This window comes from Notothenia rossii (genome assembly GCF_949606895.1).
Source record: "Notothenia rossii genome assembly, chromosome: 1".
NCBI lineage: Eukaryota > Metazoa > Chordata > Actinopteri > Perciformes > Nototheniidae > Notothenia > Notothenia rossii.
In genome coordinates, this window is record NC_136912.1 from 50,317,785 (window position 1) to 50,338,543 (window position 20,759).

At 40.0% G+C, this 20,759-nt stretch overlaps 1 protein-coding gene and 1 long non-coding RNA gene across 2 annotated transcripts; both read left to right on the forward strand.

Moving 5' to 3' along the window:
- The first annotated feature begins 13,627 nt into the window (after positions 1-13,627).
- On the forward strand, positions 13,628-15,865 carry LOC307022668. Its single transcript, XR_013803475.1, has 4 exons — positions 13,628-13,894; positions 14,816-15,096; positions 15,261-15,365; positions 15,755-15,865. It is a non-coding gene; the product is annotated as an uncharacterized lncRNA (long non-coding RNA).
- An 808-nt stretch (positions 15,866-16,673) lies between these two features.
- Positions 16,674-18,501, forward strand: LOC307024847 (uncharacterized protein). The gene is made up of 4 exons (XM_079659281.1): positions 16,674-16,944; positions 17,105-17,288; positions 17,466-17,723; positions 18,048-18,501. The coding sequence occupies exons 1-4, from the start codon at positions 16,807-16,809 to the stop codon at positions 18,458-18,460; spliced, it is 993 nt and encodes a 330-aa protein (XP_079515407.1). The 5' UTR covers positions 16,674-16,806; the 3' UTR covers positions 18,461-18,501.
- Positions 18,502-20,759: the final 2,258 nt, after the last annotated feature.

Consider the following 20,759-nt stretch of genomic DNA (forward strand, 5'->3'; position numbering starts at 1 on the left):
ATAATTGGATTATGGATTTTTTGTTTGGCCGTGCCATCAGAGTCCGAGTTGGCAAGTCATATTCTCGCAGGCATGACGTTGAAAATGGAACCCCGCAGGGGAGTGTCATCAGTCCTCTTTTATTTTCTATCATGATCAATGATATATATACACAAGTCGGATCTGATATTGGTAAGTCACTTTTTGCAGATGATGGAGCTATTTGGAAAAGGGGCAGAAATGTAAAATATATTGTAGCTAAGATTCAGGAAGCCATTACGGAAATTGAAAGCTGGTCTCTGACATGGGGGTTTAGATTGTCGGTGGAAAAAACTGAAACTTTATTTTTTACGAGGACAAGGATAGGTGAGGAGGTTAGGTTAAAACTTTATGGACAAGATCTAAAGAAAGTGAAGACATTTAAATTTCTGGGAATATGGTTGGATGAGAGAGTCACATGGAGAACTCACATTGATAAAGTAGTAGATAAATGTAAAAGGGTCTTACATGTTATGAGGTGCTTGGCAGGCACTAAGTGGGGGGCTGATAAAGCTGCTTTGAGGAACGTATACACAGCCTTAATAAGATCAGCCATAAAATACGGACTAATAGTGTATGGGTCAGCTGCATATTCTTCTCTTCAAAAATTAGATAGAGTCCAGGCACAAGCACTAAGGATATGCTGTGGGGCAGTAAGATCTACACCAGTGTCGGCACTTCAGGTAGAGGTCAGATAAGTACCTATTTCTTTGAGGAGAAAGCAGTTAATTGTTAATTACTGGGCAAATCTACAGGGTCATAATGATACTCACCCTACTAAACAAACTGTACAAACAAGTTGGGAAAGTAACAAAATAAAAAAAGAAAGTTTTTGTGTTTCGGAAATATGTAAGGAATTCAAAGTTAAAGAATGGAATATTAGTCCGACGGTGTTGTTATAAGCTGTTCCACCATGGTTGCTACCTCAACCTATAGTAGATTTATCACTATTGAAACGGGTACATTCAATGAAAAACAAATTCAATGTACAGGCTTATGTGAACACTGTTCTACATGAACAATATGGGCACTTTATAAAAATATTTACTGATGGATCCAAAAATCCAGAAAATTGTCTAACTAGTTGTGCATTTTATGTTCCTGAGTTAAAAGTCAAAGTGGGAAAGCGTACAAGTGATCACATTGCAGTATATACAGTAGAGATTATGGCTATCTCTCTAGCACTTCAGTGGGTAGAGGAAATACAGCCAATGCGAGTGGTCATTTGCTCTGACTCCAGTGCAGCTCTGGAGAGTATAAACAACTTCTCTTCAGAATGTCGTCAGGATATTTTACATGAAATTGTACAAAGCATGTTTAGGTTAGTTCATCTGGGAATTGTTTGCAAGCTTTGGTAGTGATCTGTAGATTGATCTGTGGTGATAATGTGTTGATTGCGAGTGGTGTGGAGATTGTATATAGTGTTTCTATTCATCTCTGTTGTATCTTCGGTGCCGACCGATTAATGTGAATATTACATAGTCTTAAGACCTTCTGGGGAGGCACTAGATTGGATCTGGTTTACACTGGACTGGGTCCATTAATGTTAGTCTATATGTTTGATGTGTTAAACCGGCGTAGTTTGGTTTAATAAAGTATATTGTGTGGAGTTTTTAAGCCGAAAAGTATATTTTTGTGCGATGTTCTAAGCCGAAACGATTGTGTACAAGTTTGGTATGAGATCAGCTTTTAAGGTCAGCATCGAAAGAATTTAGAGCTAAGATAAATGAAGATTGTGTTGTTTTGTATTGTCAAGCAGTGTGGTTTTAATCTGCACATGTTGAGTGTTCCCCTTCCCCCAGTCACATGAGGTTTATGCTATACTGCTAAGCTAGTTAGCTAGCCAGTTGGCATTACTAGATGATCAAGTAGTTTGAGTGAAGATACAACTGGTAATTACTGATTAAATATACAGGGATGGTGTAGATGAACGTTGAGAGAAGATTGAGTTGTTTGGTTTTTCATGCTTTTCAAAGAAAGTCATTTGAACTTTATTATTTTGGGGAAATAAACAGGAAGTAGGTCTATGAACCGGAAGTACTAGTTGATACATTTGAGAGGAGTTAAAAAATAAAACAGCTCCCCTAGCGGACATAATAAGAATTACAGTTAATACATTCTTCACCACACAGATACAGATTACATGTGGTTTCTTTGAATTGAAGTATTGTAGTTGACACATTGTATGACCTTTGTACACGGATTATTTGGGTTTGCACCATATTCCTATTTTCATATTACAAAGTCAAAACCATACACTGTTCATTTTTATTTATTTATTCAGATTTTAAAAATGTGCATAATTTTAATTTGTCTGATTTTGATTTTCAATTTCAGTTTTACAACATTTTAATTTATTTTTCCAATTTCTATTTAAAAAATTACCAGATTTTAAATTTAAGTTCAGATGACATATGATATCTTTGTAAAGAATACAAAGGTACTATTCAGAGGATTAATAATTCATTTTTGATAACTTAATAATATTATCCAAGTACTTTAACATGTCGCCAAAAGACACCAAATTGAGACCAGTCGCAGAGCCAGGCTCAACTGCAGATATCAAGGAAAGGGTAAAAATCAGATCAGATTTAACAGTTCCAAGTAAAAGACAGAAGACATGGAACCAAATGGAGAAACTGTTAGAACAGTGGCAAACGAGAGGGTTGATTCCAGCAGATGATCAACCTGGACCAATGGAAGCCCATAGAAAAGCTGTAGTTGAACATGAGAATGCTGAATACCTACAACAGGAAAAAGCATGGATCAAAGCCGGACAACCCTCTTGGTATGGACCTGAAAACATTGCTATGAACAGAGCTGAAAAAAGAAAAGCTATGGTTGCAAGTCTGGTATTCCATCTGGAAGATGCCAGCCAAGGATTGACAAACAGCTTACATGTGGTAGAACTCAGCAGAAGAATGGAAGAGAAAACCAACAGAAGAATGGAAGAACTCGGTAGAATAATGGAAAAGGAACTTGGGAGAAGAATGGAAGAGGAGACCAAAAGAAGAATGGAAGAACTCGGCAGAATAATGGAAAAGGAACTTGGGAGAAGAATGGAAGAGCAGCTCAACAGAAGAATGGAAGCAGAACTCATCAGAGGAATGGAAGAGAGACGAAAAGCAGATGAAGCACATAATGACATTATTGAAGAGAGACAAAGGGAGGAAGATAAATACCAACAACTTCTGGCGGAAAGACGACAAGAAGATGTAAGATTTCAGGACATGAAGGCAGATAGACAACGGAGAGAAAGGAGAGAACAAGAAGAACGAAGAACTCAAAGAAAATGCAGAACAAACTACTCTCCTGACTATTCCGAAGGACAGGGAGATGAAGATGACGACGGCGGTAAATAGTCTGAAACCAGTAGACACTCCCCATACCATGAACAGTCACAGCAACAACGTGGTTTTGCATCTCCTCCTGAGAATAATAGTATGGACGAAAATGAGCAACATTACCCTGGGACATGCCCCAAAACGAGGAGAACCAAGACCGGTGCATATACCTCCATGCCATTGCTAGCGGCTGGAAGAGGAGGATTTCAATACCAACCATGGATTCACAGGGACATGGAAGCATTAGTGGCAAAACTACCTCCACTCACAAAAGGAGGTCAGAAGTGGGTGACTGATCTGGAGAGATAAACAGCCCAAGACCACCTGTGCTTTGGAGACATGAGGGCCCTGCTCGGACGGATTGAAGGACGACTGGAAGCAAGAGCAGTAGATTCCGAGGCCAATTGCACGCACGACCCAGATGACACTTCATTCAACTACATCAGGTCGAATTATTGGGCTGCTATTCGTCACATACCCGACAACACGCAGTTTACATGCCCTCACCGGCCTGAGGAAAGGCACGGAGGAAAACATGCATGCCTTCCTGAAGAGATGCGAAGGACTGTGGGAGGACTGTACTGGAGAACGACATGACGTTTCGCCGGCTGTCATAATGCTGTGGAAGGACGCGGTCATTAAAGCCCTTCCCCAATCAGTGCAGGCACGCCTTAAAGATGTGGTGGGGTTAGAAGCTAAAATCCCAGAAGAATGGAGACTACATCTCATTTACCATGACATCAAATACCAGGAAATAACAAAGGAAGATGATGAAGAAACAAAGAAACTGGGAAAAATACTTTTGAAGATGCAGGTGGCTGAGAAAGATACTGAAGCTAATCAGATGGCCATACTAGCAGAGAAGGCAGGGTGGACACCTCCAACAGTTAAAACTCAGGAAGAACCAGAGAATCAAATGCAGAACCAACAAAGCGGAGGAGGAAGTGTATGTCCACAAAACCAAGTGCAGCAGATACCTGTGTATCTTCCTACGCAAGTACAGCCACAAGCACCACAGTATCTTCAACAGCAGACACCTGTGTATCTTCCTACGCAAGTACAGCCACAAGCACATCAGTATCTTCCCACACAATTCCAGCAACAGCAAATGCCTGTGTATCTTCCTACCCAAGTACAGTCGCAAGCACAGTTATACTCTCCCATAAAGCATCAACAAAAGGGACAATGGAGAGGAAAGCAACGCTCAAGAGGAAGAAGAGATAGCGGCTGCTTCATATGCGGTGATTGTAGACATTTGGCCAGAGATTGCCCCACTCAGCAATATCCACCACAAGGTATCACCTCACAATACAGAGGAGAACCAGTGTTAGATATGAGAGAAATTGAGGCGGAAGCATATGCCAGGGCCATGACGAATATTTCTGTTGGACCAGGGGATTGGGTAAATGTAAAAATCCACAAGATTAACTTGTTGCAACCTGTATGGCAGGGCTATTCAATTACACATTCAGTTGGGCCAGATTTTATAACTACAAAATTCAGCTGGGCCAGACATTCAGCGGCCTGTAAAAAGCGGGTAGTGACACATTTTAAACCAACACATATTACTGCGATGAAAAACATGCAATTTTTATTCATTGTTCATCTAACAAAGGTAGGTCAAAAAGTGCATAAAAACACAAAAAATTAGCATTCATTTAACAGAATCTGAAAAAAAAGTGCACAGTTGTAGCATTACATTTGTTTGCTTTAGAAGTCAAATGTTCAGGTTATTTTTTTGAACCAGGCACATCACAAAGTGCATTTACTGAATACAATAATAGCAGTCTTAATAAATGTGCTCACATACAAAAAACACAGCTAAAGAGCTCCAATGCAACACAAAGAGGTAGTACTGTAGCAATACTATTTTTTCACTTTTCAAGTAATAACAACAACAAAAAATCATACGTTTTGGTCCCATTTGACCCAGACACATTACAAAGTGCATTTAAATGAATACAGAAAGAACTGTCAAACCCTTCAGTGCACAAACCCATAACAAGGGATACGGGTAACTATATGAATGAATACTACACTACACGTCTACTATAGTAAACTAGGTGCTTACTATCACCTCATTTGTGATTTGTCATCGCTGACTTTCTCAATGGGAGAAGGGACATTTTTTGTTTTGAACAAGAGCAGTGATTTTTGGCTCATAGGATGTCAATGCAATCCTAAGACATTGGTGAAGAGTGCTGTCAGTCAGGGAGCAGCGAGTGCTACTTTTGATTTGAGTTCATGTGTGAAAAGCTTGATTCACATGTGTATGTTGATCCAAACATACTGAGCACAGAGATCGCTACTTTCTGAACGTTAGGGAACTTCTGTTTGTTGACATCACTCCAAAACTTCGCTGGCCCGTTAGTACGCTCCTTTTGTGCCGTTACGGATGAATGCATGTTCCCCTCGTCAATGCAGGGGACCACTTCCTTTGCTCTGGTTGATACGTCCCCCTCTATTGCAACAGTGAAGGGGTCTCTGGCAAAGCCCATCACCTCTGTGGGCAGAGCAAGTCCATCCAATCGACCGGCAAAGTTCTCTTTCAACCTCGCAATGGAATCTGTCATCACATCCGTGATTTGTGCCGGAGATGTGATGTGTTTGGGGAGCGTCGGAAAATGCAGCATCCGACCCGTGCTCAAGTCGGTCGTGAAAAGGTCCAGCTTGACTTGGATCTGCTCCACAAGATCAATTACCGTTTTGTCTCTGTTTACGCTTCAGAGTTGAGAGAGACATGTTTTAGAGTTGCTATCATAGGACCACCATTACTATGCACTTTCAAAACACGTGCTGCGTTGTAGTTTGGTGGTTTCTATGCAACGCGGAGTGTTGCGTTCATGGTCTGTACTAGTGTAGGAATTTGGCTACGTGAGGCTGGGCCAATCGGGAGTTGGTTCTGGGCCGCATCGGGAGTTGGTTCTGGGCCGCATCTGGCCCGCGGGCCGCCAGTTGAATAGGCCTGCTGTATGGGGTGGACCGTGGGAAGTTGTAGAACGCCCTGCAGATGCACTCCGGATCAAAGTTAAAAAAGGAACATGTTGGCACCCACTTACACAGTGTGTAGCCGTACCGCCACATTTCCAGAAACGGCACGGCAGTTAGAACTGATTTTGGAAAACTGGTACCAAACAATAAGGAACCGAATATTTTTACAACGACAGCACCAGGAGATGAGTAAACTCAAGAATCCGTAGAGGGTAAATACATAGATAAAAACACATTTTTATACTCAAACTGTTTGCACATCATAGACAAGGGATTTAGACAATATAAATAAATGTCCACTAAAAGTAATAAGTATAATGGAAAGTAGACATAGGCCTACACTTGAGTCAAATTTGATTACTGTAATCTGATTAGTGTGCTCTGCAGGGTTACTATTGTTCTAAGTAACAGTGGAATTTAAAATATTGGAGAAAATATGGAGATGTTCTTTCTTAGTGTGTGAAATATGTGATGCTTGAAACAGTTGTTTCAATTGGAGAAAATGGTTTCCTGAAAGAGTCAGGTTGGGTAAATATGTAGCAATGGATGAAACAATTTTTAGAGGGAGTATTTGTAATATCATTAGTAGACATTCATTGTGTTGATTAGATGGAATTTAGCAACTAAGACAGATAGTATGATTAGAAAGAGACAGAGTGGAAAGGGTTCGATTTATTTAACCTCAGTGTGCTAGATTTCTTATAGATAATGCGTCCCGAGACCTGGACTCCCCCTCTGAGTCAGAAAGGCTACGACCCCGTCCCTCCAAGCAGACAAAAGACCTAACACAACAGGAGACTCCTCCTTCTCCATCAAACAGACAGAGAACCAGAGCTGAAACAACAACAACAACAACAACAGAACTGTAGCCAGAACTATCTCCACCTGAGGCATCCAGAACCAAGCGGCTTGCTGACATACAGAGATACTCTCATCAGTCCCTCAGACCGGGCATGAAGTTCCAAGCTGAGCCACGAGATTTGGCAAGAGCAAAGTGTGAAACTTGAGAGCAGAATCCGCCCTCCATAAAAACAGCGAAGAGACTGTAAAGGAGGAGATGACATATAAAAAGCAGTGCAAGAACAGTGGCATGATGTGGGCTGCAGATGTGACTGGGCCAAAGGCTGCCTAAAAGAGTTACAGCGGATGGATTCAAGAGCTGATGGACTGAAGAGAAGACAGAATCAGAGGAGTTGGCATGGTCGATTAGAAGTGAGGAGGCCGGGGTCACGGCTTGAGACAACCAGAGGAGGAGAAAAGGAAAACGGGAATGAGTGAGTTTACACATAAACACACTTATTCACAAACGCACATAAAAGAGACCACATTTAAATAACTTCAATTGGCTTAATAAATAAGTAAAGACAAACAGATGTATTAACCATGAATTAATCAATTTGTAAATTAAAAATAAAAGTAAAATGAGAAAATCACACTGAGGGAGACATGATGGAAATATTCTCTACACTTTAAGGAGTGGGTGTTTTGGAGTACAGAGTAGAACCATATGCTTCAATCTTTTCATCATGTTAACAAATTATTCTTTTGGAGATTTTTATTCACGTGTGATCTCATTTGTTACAATATTGATCACCATTAAAAGGATAGTTTTAGGAACCACTCTTTAAGACACATCTGTATTTGTATGGATCATGTTTAAGGAAGAGCTAGTGCCAAGCCAAATATAGTATTCCAATCTAAAGTGTTGATTTCTCCATTGTAGCATAGTTATTACCATAGGAGGGCTTTCAGATGGAAATATGAAATGACTTCTGTTTTAAAATCCTTGATAAAGGAGGTAGTAATTGTTACATGTTCGGACACCCAAGGTTCCACATACTGCTAAAGAGTTTAACATTGTTTTTTAAGTAGACCAGAACTGAAGATAGATGAGCTATGAAATACATAGCAGAGCTACATAGATCCTATTAATGGTTTGACTCAAGATAATAGTTATGTACACAAGTTTCTGAATTAGATCTATTAGACATTTTAATACTAATTAGGTGTAAATGAATTGCAGTAGTAGTAGTAGTAGTAGTACTATAAGGAAGTGAGTTTTGTACCAAGTTTCAGGAAAGATGGGAGGCAGAAGTCCAAATGGAAAGTTAGAACCATCTTGAAAATCATAGTTGAAATCGTGAATGAATACGGAATGGCGCTCCACATATGACATATTTTTGTAGATAAAGGGAACTCGCCTATGCTGAAATACCTCTGAAAAGACTCTGCAGAGCACGACATGGCCAAAAGACTGAGACCAAATTACATTTGACCCTGACTGACAGTGTGACAAAAGCACTGTCAATGACTGACCCTGGGGTGTACCTGACCAAACCTGACTTGACAACCAGATAGTGTGAGTGTGAATGAATGCCGGCATGTGATCAGTGTAACTGCATGATTCTAAAACAATAACTAACCAAGCATGTTTTTGGACTAACACATTATTTTGGAGCTCCAAGGGAAACAAAGGTTTCCTAAAAATTCCACAAAAAGGGGAAACCGCACATGTGACCCGTTTCTAATCTACTTGATGATATTTTACTCCCACAGGAGTTGGCGGTTTGCAAATGTAAACAAACTAAAATCTGAAGATTCTGTTTCTTTTGGGCCTGAAAGACGGAGAGAAACACTTATTTTCACTGAAGTGTTTACTGTGGAAATAATAATAATGGATCTAAAATTGTAAATAATGTTTGTTATGTCCCTAACCAATATTTACTTGAAAGTTTTTTCCCCCTCCCCATTACAGGATTGTGTTACACATGAGTTAATGTGTAAAAAGGGGGGAGTGTGTATAATGTATAATGTCAACATGGTTGTAAATGTAAAATTCACAATTAAAAAATGTCTTTAAAGGATTGAAAGAAACTTTCCGCCCCAACCCAGATGTTCAAACTGAGCATTGAAGATAGTTTTAGAATTAACCTGCTCCATATCTAGGGATAATATACTGTTTGGTGAATGTTGACATGTTTCTAATATTGATTGAGTTATAACAGGTAACACAGATGCAGAATCAGTGGCCAAGGGGCTACTGTGAGAGATGTAATTCCAGAATGGAATACAGAAGAAGTTGACCTGTGATAATGAAACAATTTTGTAATATTTCAACAGATATTAAAGTACCTGAGGTTTGAAATGTAGAAAGAACATATTACAGTTAAGCTAAAACATAGTAATGTAATGAGACAGAATTTAATTTAGACAACATCTTGTAACTAGCCTGGTAAAAGAAGTAAAAGCCATAGACTTTATTGTTTAGGTCATTATGGGGATATACATTTCATTTACATTCATAATAGAAAGACATTTGATGACAGTAGTTGGATTTCTGTATTCATTTTTCAGCTTGATAATAGATAGGTAGAAGCAGTATTGCCAGGTGCAATCGATGGGATTTCTGCACACGATCCAAGCAGAGAATGACATACCTTACAGGACAGACACACTCAGGAAATCATTCACTCATCATCATCATGACTTTAGTTGTTTTTGAATCATAATGAAATTGTATTACATAACGTTAATGTGTTTTTACCAGAAACAGGAATAGTTAATTGTTATATTAGATTTGAGAAAGATTACAAGGATTTTATTTAGTTCACCATGAAGATGTTTTTTGTTTTGTAACATATGCCAAGTAGTAAGATTCAAGTATCAGCAGGTTCTGAATTATTATTCCTCTGTCCTACAACCAACAAGAATGTGGATGGGGAGAACTATATCTACTGGAGCCAGCAGAGATTCGTAAATTGCACCAGAGACAAACAGTTAGATAAAAACAGACCGATAGAATGGCGCTAGACTTGTTTAAATAAAGAGTAATATTTAGCTATTTTTAGATAGTTTAATCCTTCTTATACTTAGTAAAAGAACAAGTGCCTTTACACCAGATACAGTATGAAGATGATTTATGATGTGAAAGGAGGGCGTTAGACGTTTTCCATACCAAGCTAATTGCTGCTATTTTGCGAAGTGACATTAAAGGTTTAAGATAGAAGTTATGCACAAATGAAAAACTTTATATTTATGATGAATATGTATTCTTATTTGTATTTTTTACTTTTATGAGTTATTTACCATGCAATGTTCGGATGAAGAACTCATTGATTTCAATATTATTTACATAACTTAAATGGTATGTAAGGAGGGATTGTTAGAAATTTAAATCAATGTTGATATGGCGTAATTTGAATTAAGTACACTATTTGATTTAAATCAGTTTTATTCTGAAAAACCGGAAGTTCTCACTATTAGCTTAACACTTTTATTCTGAAAATTCGTCACTTCCGGTTAGCATTTGGCGGAATCATACGATTTCAAACCTTGAACCAAGGTGCAATGACATGTGATGTTGTACACTGAGCACACTGGGATTAGCACTCATTTATTGACGCTGAATAATGTGTAGCAGGGAATGTTTAAATAACCACAGACGCCAGAATGATGCAATTAGGCTACAGAAAAAGGCAGGAATTGCATTGGACCCGCCCCCCGACGACGCCGGCCAATAGGAGAAGACCTCAGATGAAAACAGGAAGAGCAAGCCAAGAATTGATCTCTTCGACCCCCTGACCTGAACTGACCGGTCGGATGTGGAGAGCGCCTCCACTCGCACATTTCATTTTGTACACCACCGCATCTTTTGTGTAATTAAATGCTGTTAACTTTTATAAGCTTCCCTTGACTCTTTTCAGTCTCTCCTGCCTTCAGGGTTCTAGAATTGCTTTCAGATCCCAAAGCGTAGCCACAATAGTCCGTTGTTATCGTTTTTTAAACAGTCTGAATGAAACGGCAGCTCTCAGCTGTGTATTTACACAACTAATGGCCCATCAACCACAGCTCTCTCCCCCCCTCCCCCCTGATCTTTCTTCTCCAGCAGCTAAATTAACTGTAGGTTACTCTGAGTGACAAGCTTACAGTAGACACAACACTGTCATTGCAAGTGACCCTCAGTTAGTTGACTTTTATGTTCAACTGCTAAATTCGTAAAAAAGGGCTTCTACTGTACCTAATTACCTTAACACTAGAACCGCCAGAAGTTTTTGTATAGGCCTACCTAAAACCGTGAAATCCCGCTATTAAAATGCAATTTTTAACAACATAGGGTGCTACATAACACACTTTCAGGAAAAGTCACGGTCTGGGAGACTTTAATATTTCACTAATTAATGAAACTAGTTCAATACGCATTATATTTATTCTTATCATTCTTTATGAGTGCATAAATAGTCTTGTATGAGCATAACAAATAAAGAAGTGTAATGTAAACATTTACATTATTATTATGATTATTTAATATATAAAGACTATATGTTATTGAATTACAAGATTAGATATACTTTAGCATAGTATCTAAAATATTGATGTGTTCAAATGCTCTTCAAAACACAACTGAAATTCCATGAAACTTGTCTTTCTGTATTTGTGAATGAAGCCCCATCTCCTGGGTAAAACCTGAAATTGGAAATCTGGCAACGCCCTCTTGGAAGAGAGTGGGAGGGCTTAACATTCCTCTATACTGGTTTTAGGCAGGTCGTAGGCAGGACACTGTAAACTGGAGTCTGAAATGAAGTGCTACATCTGTAGCACTGCTCTCATATCATTTCAATGGGTTAACTTTCTATTCTTCTGTGTTTTTGTATGTTTTGAGCTGAGGTGCCAACTCAACATACAATGTTGATGAAATGAAGGAAATGTGGTGATGATTCATGGTTTTTGTGTTAATTTAATAGCAGTTAAAACAGGACCGGTCAAATTTGACCGCGAACACCAACGTAAGGGGGGGGAAACGAATACAATCGGAGGGTTTTAATGTAACCATTGCTTATGACATTGATGATATTTTAAATCAAAAAACATATTCCCTAAAATGTGGAAGCTCTGGATGCCATACAAATGAATAGTTGATATTTTTTTAGGGCCACAACTTTGGCACTAGAGCGACTAGTGTTATCAAACGCATTTCAATGGTGAAACTATCCAAACATATTGCATATGACAACATTTTCCACTACGATTAAAGGCGTGTAAGCCAACAAACCTTATTCTGGTTCCATCATGGGTAACCCCACCCATCCTCTCCACCTGCAGCTGGACAGACAGATAACCCCCCCACCTGGACAGACAGGAGCTCCTTCTCCAACAGACTGCTGCAGCTCCGCTGTCACAGGAACCGTCACAGGAAAACATTCCTGCCCACTGCAATCACTCTGTACACAACACGTTCTCACTCCCAACCGGTCACATGTTGACGGACGGTCAACTCCTTGCAGTATCAATACTAATTCGGCTGACTATATTTGATCCAATCAGTATATTGGTATATTTACACCATAACGGTGCACAGCTGATAGAAAGGGACACCTAGTGGTTAAAGCACGTTATTGAAATGTATTATTTTTATTATTAGATATTAATAGGAGACACAGACAGACAAACTAATAAGGCTTTATTTAAACATTAAAGAATACTTTAGGTTAAGGTTTTATTTTGAATAAGAAAAAAGCTTTGGGGGTATAAATATTAAGCCTGACAAAGTACTAATATGTTGCTTTCCTGCAATGTTAACTACTGTATGTTTAAGCACTTATTTTAACTGATATTATACATATGTATTATAGTCTTATAAGATGCATGTAGATTGTATAAGAAATGTGCAGAATATGACAGTTTAATGGTGGAGGTATACACACATATTGATAGATGTCTTGTAATGCACTGTTGAGGAACCTGCGACCCAAGTTGTTCATCTCCGACCTTGTCAGGTATTGAACATTCAATAAATAAAGAACACAGAATTATTAAATATAAAACATAGAATGTGTTTGATTATACTAAATGATTTACAATTAAACACCAAATAAAGCTCTTCTGACCTTAGCTGGCTTGTGGGTATATATACCCACATGACAGCTAAGGTCAGAAGAGCTTTATTATTTATATTATATTATATATATATATTAATGCTGCCCATTATGGGCACAAGCAATTTTCCCCCATTTATTAATTATATGTTTTAAATGTGAGTGTTTCCTATCCCCTAAACCTCCAGGGATGTACACAGTTTAAAGACCCAGTGAAGTGTGCGCCTGTGCATGATCTGTTATGCTAATATGTATAGTAATGACCAAAATTGTCCATTGGAACCCATATCAAAAGATGTTGGAATAGCAATGAATTTGACGAGTTTTGAATTTGCCGTCTGGAAATCCGCAGTTGACCTCCGCCCTTGTGGGCGTGGCTTGCGATCTACTGCGTGACGTCACGAGATGGTCGCCGCCGAAGTGTTTACATTCATCACAGTTTATTGTTTCTCTGTTTCAAAGTCGAATTTATCAAAGTTTTTGAGCGAGTATTTTACTGGAAAGTGTGTCGGAGTCGACTGGAAGTGATTGCCAATCGAGAAAACCTGACAATGGAGGCGACAGTGAAGAAAACGGCAGGAAAAACACACGGGAAGCGATGCATTGCCGCTGGCTGTAGTAATGTCAAGTCTGCCGAAGTGGCGATGTTTCTGTTCCCAAAAGATGAAGGTGAGCCTGGCTGATGTCATTGTTTCGTAGATTCGTTGATTGTTCATGACAAATAAAGGCCACTGGTCGATTCGAGAGAGAGAGAGAGAGAGAGAGAGAGAGAGAGAGAGAGAGAGAGAGAGAGAGAGAGAGAAGAGAGACTGAGAGAGTTACAGGTTTGTTGTTAGCATCTGGTGCTAGCTCGGAGCTAACGGAGATTAGCTGTTTTAACAATAAGGAGAGGGAGAGTCCTCTCCTGTGGGACTGAGAGAGATAACGTCAGCTTAGGGAGGTAAAGGACTCTGAGTGATTAGATTCTAAACTGTAGCCTAAGTTATCTCAGTGGGTTTGGTCATCTATGTAAACAAATATTTCCATCTATGTAATATTAGTTGTATAAAATAGGTTAAGAAATCCTTCCAATGTTTTTTGATTCTTGAAATATATGTTTCATATGAGTGTTGAGAGCTGTATCCATAAATCTCTTAATGTTGCCCTCAAAGTGCACCAGATTGATGCATTCGACTTCAATTTAAAGAAAAATCTCTTCCCGGGGTGCATGCCCCCAGACCCCCCTAGAGGGTGTGAGGTCATCACAAATAAAACAGGTTCACATGGATAGGATACTAGATAAGTGTGCACACTCATTATGTACACTACACATTTTTCTTGGATTTGTTAATACTATAGTCCCTAATATATTTGTAGAAAGGCAGGAAATGGAATTAAATCGAGAACATTTTTCATTGCGGAGGACCCCCTGTTTTGTGTCCCCCCCACCTTCTCAAACCAAAGTTACACCCTTGTCTAGATCTATGACAAAATATTGTCCTCAACTAAATTGACTTCCATGACCATGTTAATGATGTCATAATAGATTACCTATAGAATAGAGAGCTTATCTTTTGACTATTAATGGTTGGATTTATTTTATTTCTACAGATCTGTCAAAGGCATGGGCAAAGCAAGTACAGAGAATCAGGAAGGACTGGGAGCCTACCAAATACAGTGTTCTGTGCAGTGAACACTTCACAAGGGACTCCTTTGATGAAAGTGCTCTACTATGAGCGCAGATGGGCATTGCGACAAAGAGGACCTTGATCCTGAAGAAGGGAGCAATTCCAACTGTTTTCCCCAGAGTTGGGACTTCAGCTGTGGGACAACTTTCAACGTCAACATCAAGACCAGCTCGATCTGCATTTGCAATGAGAGAGAGAAAGCGGGTAAAGTTGTTAGGCCTAATTTGTTGATGTTAAATCAGGATTTAATTCCAGTGGCTAGTAGTCTCCTGAATTATTATTGTTGAAATGGTATGAGCAAGGTGTAGGCCTATAGCCTACTGTTTTGAATAATTTTGTAATCCATTTCATATTGTGTACATTTGCAGAAAGTAGAAGAACTCCTGGCAGAATCAGAAGTGGAGAGTAGCAGTTTTGCTTCCACAGAGGAATCAATGGAGATGGCCACTGACACAGACATGGCACCGGAACAGGTTTGTGATTGCCCCCAGGTTTTGTTTTAGATGAGCACATTGGCTGGTTTTACCTTGCATGTTATCATGATTGGCACACACAGTGGACACATGAAAAAAAACCTTCTTTGTAATATGCACACCTTAGATCTTACACTTGTTATGTAAAACAAAAAGCTTAGTATTAGTCTTGTTCCAAACACCAAACATGCAACCGGCAAACCAGTCTACTAAATATAATTATTATAGAAAGTTGCTAGTCAGGCATGATATTGACTTACATATGCATTGGCTCTAGCTAAGCATTACTGTAGGGGACATGTTTATCATGATAATGTTGTCTAGAACTTCTAACCCCTCGAAAATATTTTACAACATCACACTATGAAATTTATGTTTTCACCTGGCAGGAACGACAGAGTCAAGATCAGGCCTGCCAGACAGACTGGACTCCAACAGCTACTGTCAGCATCAAGACACAGACTGGGAGCAACTCACAAAAACAAAGACACAGTCAAAGGGTAATGCCACTATTGACTGGTTAATAGTATTGCACTATTAAATCGAAGTTTAATCAGTTCCTAAAAAAACAAAAACAACAGTTTGACAGGATGAGCGAGTCTGTCATATAATACTGTATTACAGTACGGGATATTCCTTCTAATGTTGAGTTTGTTAACTCTAAATAGTAAGCAACAGATCAACATAGATTTGTGGTTTTATATAAACACAATATAGTATTCCATTGATCATTTCATTTCCAGCATTCCAGGTGACGCCCGAGATGCTGACTGCAAGTCTACCAGTACCCGGGAGGCAGAGAAAGCTGAAAGTCCACGGCACCAGAGACCCAGCTACACCTGACCAGCCACCACAGGCTGCCTCTAGCAGCAGAAGCAGCCAGGCGTCAAAGCTGGAGCAACACCAACTGGAAGACGCGTCGTCCAGCAGTCCAGCTGCACCACCATCAGTATCAGGCTCCTCAGACTGGCAACCCAGTAGCCCCATCTCAGCGGCTGATTCTTCTGACAAGTCAGATCTGTCAGAAAGTCGGGAAGCATTTGGGGATGAGATCTACCACAAGGAACCCAAATACATCGTCTTTGGCTCCAGCCTCGGGAAACTGCTACAGTGGTGCCACTGTCCATCTTGCGGCAGCGTCGACATCCGTCACGTGTGAACAACCACTGGAACACTACTTAAGATCCACCAAACATGGGACTCCTGTCTGCAGGCAACTGAGTGGCAGAGTCAACCGAGCATTGGAAACTTCCCTGCAGGCAACATGCTGTTGTCTGCAGGCATACTGTTTGCTGGTGCGTCGCCAACAAAGGTGCTGCGAGTCCTAAACCACATGGGTGTGATGACCTAAGTGAAACGAACATTCTTCTCACACCAGCGAGACATCCTGCAGCCTGCAATACAGGGTGTATGGACGCAACAACAGGCAGCCCACATTGCGATGCTGCAGACTGAAGGGCGACCTCTGGTTCTGGGGGGTGACGGCAGGGCCGACAGCCCTGGACACTGCGCAAAATTTGGAACATACACTACAATGGAGCTGGAATCAAATGTGGTGCTAGACCTACAGCTGGTGCAGGTACAGTTTATATTGTTCAAGTTCAGGGTTTTGTTTGAGAAATTTAAAACTTCATCTGTAAATATTGTAATAGTAACAGTGTTTCAAATCATATTCAGCTCATTGCAGAGCTCCTGTCTAGTTATCTGCCTAACTGGAATGTTCCCTGCTGTATTTTCAGAGCAACGAGTGTGGTGGGAGCTACCATATGGAACTGGAAGGCCTGAAGAGGATGATGGCCTTCTTTGAGGACATCCTGGAGATTGGCACTCTCGTCACAGACCGACATCGCCAGATTGCCAAATGGATTAGAGAGAATATGCCGTACACAAAACATCTGTATGACATCTGGCATGTAGCCAAGTGTATGTGTCAATGTTGTTTCTTTTGAAGTTCAAGGAGTAGAGTCTTCTATTGAATTATCGTAAAGTTGTTATCACCAGACAGACATTGCAGCATGCAGTGTAACAAATCTTATTTGCACACCTCACTCAAATAGATAGATCTCTTTATGATGTCAGTTTTATTTATTGTCTTTGCAGCTGTTGGGAAGAAGCTGAAAGCCATCTGCAAGCTCAAGGGCTGTGAGGACCTGAAAGCATGGCAACAGAGCATCATCATCCACTTGTACTGGGCAGTGGTTTCCTCCACGCAAGACGACCCAGAACTGATTGTGGATAAATGGAAGTCGGTGGAGCGGCATGTCCTAAACCTCCACAGGGGCCATGGTGGAAAGTCCCCCACATGTGCGCACAAGAGACTACAAGGCAGGGCTCACAAGAAGAAGTGGATCAAACCAAGTGAGTTTAGAGTCAATACTCCTTTTTCTGATATGGCGGCAGACGTGACATTTAAAATGACGTCTGTTGCGTCAGCAACGGGTGACTGTAATTTTAACCGTCATCCTCCGCCAAAAGGAGTATGGAATGTATACTGTGTATGCATACTGAGCGATTAAAAACCCAGGACATACCCAGCAACAACAATGTGCTAACTGTCTTATGGTTGGGTACATAATCCAAAAAGTTACATCTGAGCAACAAACATTCTAATTGATCATCCATAATGTCAAGTACTGCCATTGAAATGTGTTGATGATTGATTTATTGATCTGTTGATTGCAGGTTCACTATCAGCTGTCAAACTGGAGAAACTGGTGACAGACAAGATGCTGTGCAAGGACATCGGCAAGCTCTCTGCCGTACACCAGACGTCCAAGGTGGAGGGCTTTCACAGCCTCATCATTCTGTTTGCACCAAAGTCTTACGTGTACTCCTACACTGGCATGCTGTGCAGGTTGGTCTTTTCAGCATATAATTCGAAGGCTTGTACTGTACCAGCTAAATACTTTTTTCAGTTACTTGGGAATGGGCGTCTTTGTACCGTGCTGAACCAGGTCCCCGTGCTGTATAAAAGCTTGCGACGTTACGTCACATCTCCCATAGTGTGTCAAAATGGAGGAAGGAACTGTGATGAAGTTGTCAACTCCAAGACACACATTGCCAGGACTAAAATAAAACACAAAATCACTTTCTGAATCAATATCAAGTTAAATAGAGCTGTTCATGTATAGACGTGGAATAATTACAAAAGAGAGATATTTCTTTTCACATTTTTAAAACTGTTTCTTTGTTTATGTTAACATAACCCTTCTTGCCGGACTGCATTACAACGAGAATGCCAGCAGACATACTGCAACTACGAAGGCGGGAGAACAGAGGTTCAAAAACCGCGAGCCCAAGTACAAGGCTGGAGGTCATGTTGTGAAGAAGATCCTAGTAGAGGCAACATTCAGTGAGTTTGAAATGAAATTACTCAAAATAATATTGTCTAGATTGGTAATGTACCGGTACTAATGATTTAGTAACTAATTCAGTTCAAAACCCCAATTGAAAGAATGATCTCGGCTTGATGACAGACACCATTTATTATTAGAGAACATTATAAAGTGCAAGTTTTGTATTCTGTCTTTGAACACTGTTCCAGGCTATGTGGATGATCTCATGAGAGAGGTGGTCAACCTCTGCAAGAAACCCAGCGCAGACAGGCCTGTACAGCTGGAGGAGCCTCCCACTCTGTCCTCGGCAATGGAGAAGCCTGACAAAGCAGAGGCAATCAAGGCACATGCCAGACGTTTCAAGACCAAATAGTCTGTCACTGTGCATCTTCAACTGTGGAACTGTATTAAACATTCACTTCAGAACTGTATTGTCACTGTCCTTCTTCATAACCGTGATAGTCCATGGATGGAAACTGTCGACGAATTTGGTTCACTGCACAAGAGGGCAGTGGCACTCTTATGTTGCGTCCTAGGTAACCCCAGCATAGTCTCACCAGCTGGCGGTAGGCTGTGTATCGATGACGTCTGCAAGATAAAACATTATAGCATTGATATGACGACAGCTACTGTCAAAAGACTACTACAAATGAAGGACAATAGATGATAATAGGTCAACTTCAAAGTTACATTTTCTTATACTCAGATCATAAAAGACTAATATTCAAACGTATAAAGTTGCAAAAGTTGTCATGACATCATATTAACTGATACATTTATATACTAGTAATAGACCTTATTGTAAATAGTGTTTGTAAGGCTTACTCATTGCCCTCTTGCTGGAGATGGCCATAATGTTGCCTGTATCCATAGTATGCTATACGCAGCACCCATATGTCTAGACAGCCAGATCGGAAGCCGGGGTGGTTGATTATGCAGCTGTGGACACCATCCTCTTCCATGGTCCTGGTGACAGCGGGGATTTCCCGACAGCACACACTCTCGGCTACAGTGTCCATGTTGTTACAGTTGTCGCACTGACACCTAAAACATATAAAACAGATGTAACATTATGATTAGCAGGAATGCCAGGAGGTTTCAGTGTTGTCAGGTTGCGACATTTTGCAAGGTAACTGGATTTTAGAATTTTAAGTTGGAAATGTATATTGTCGAATTTTATGCAGAAGATCCAATAAAGTTAGACTATGTGCGCATATAAATCATTTCTTGTTCTCGCCCCCTGATTATCTGATAGGTGAAATTATTCCCATAAACTGCAGATAAGCAGAAAAACAGGGCTGGTCACCCTGGCGTATGTTTTAATTCAATGACCAGAAAGTTCTAATTCTAGTTTAATAATACTCTAGCAAAGGGGTGGGGAACCTTTTTCCTCTCAAGGGCCATTTCAGTTTTTTCAACATCCTCTGAGGGCCGTACAAATTATTGACCTCTGCTTAAAAATACTAAAATCACAGCCAATTCATTTGGCCTTTCTTTCAAACAACCTCTTAATCCAGATATCTTACCAATGCATGACTCGCGTATTCACGTGCACGGTTGTGGCATGACTACCAAAACAGAAAGATATGGACACAAGAAGTGTGCAAAATGCAAATGTATTTAGTTTCCTCTCCATGTGGACATGATTTAAGTGGTGGGGGACCTAACCTCCGCGGGGCATGCTCCCCCGGGAAGATTTTGTTTTTTAATGTTGAAGTTAAAAGCATCAATCTGGTGCACTTTGAGAGCAACATCAGGAGATCTATTGATACATCTCTCAACACCCATATGAAACAGAACGGTAAGCAGATTTATTTTTCTAAATGGATATTTTACAAATCGCTCCTTTTTCAAACTGTATTCTTGTTTATTAATAACAACTTTTTTTACTGTCATATAGTATTTTATACCTGTTTACTTTATTCTCTTATTTTTTTATAACTATAATGATCATATAAAGACGTGCTTTTACCTCACTGGTTGTAGAAAAAGCTTCTTATATTCGTTTGCATAGCTAGCTAACCAGATGCTAATAACAACAAAGTTATTGATCAGTGTG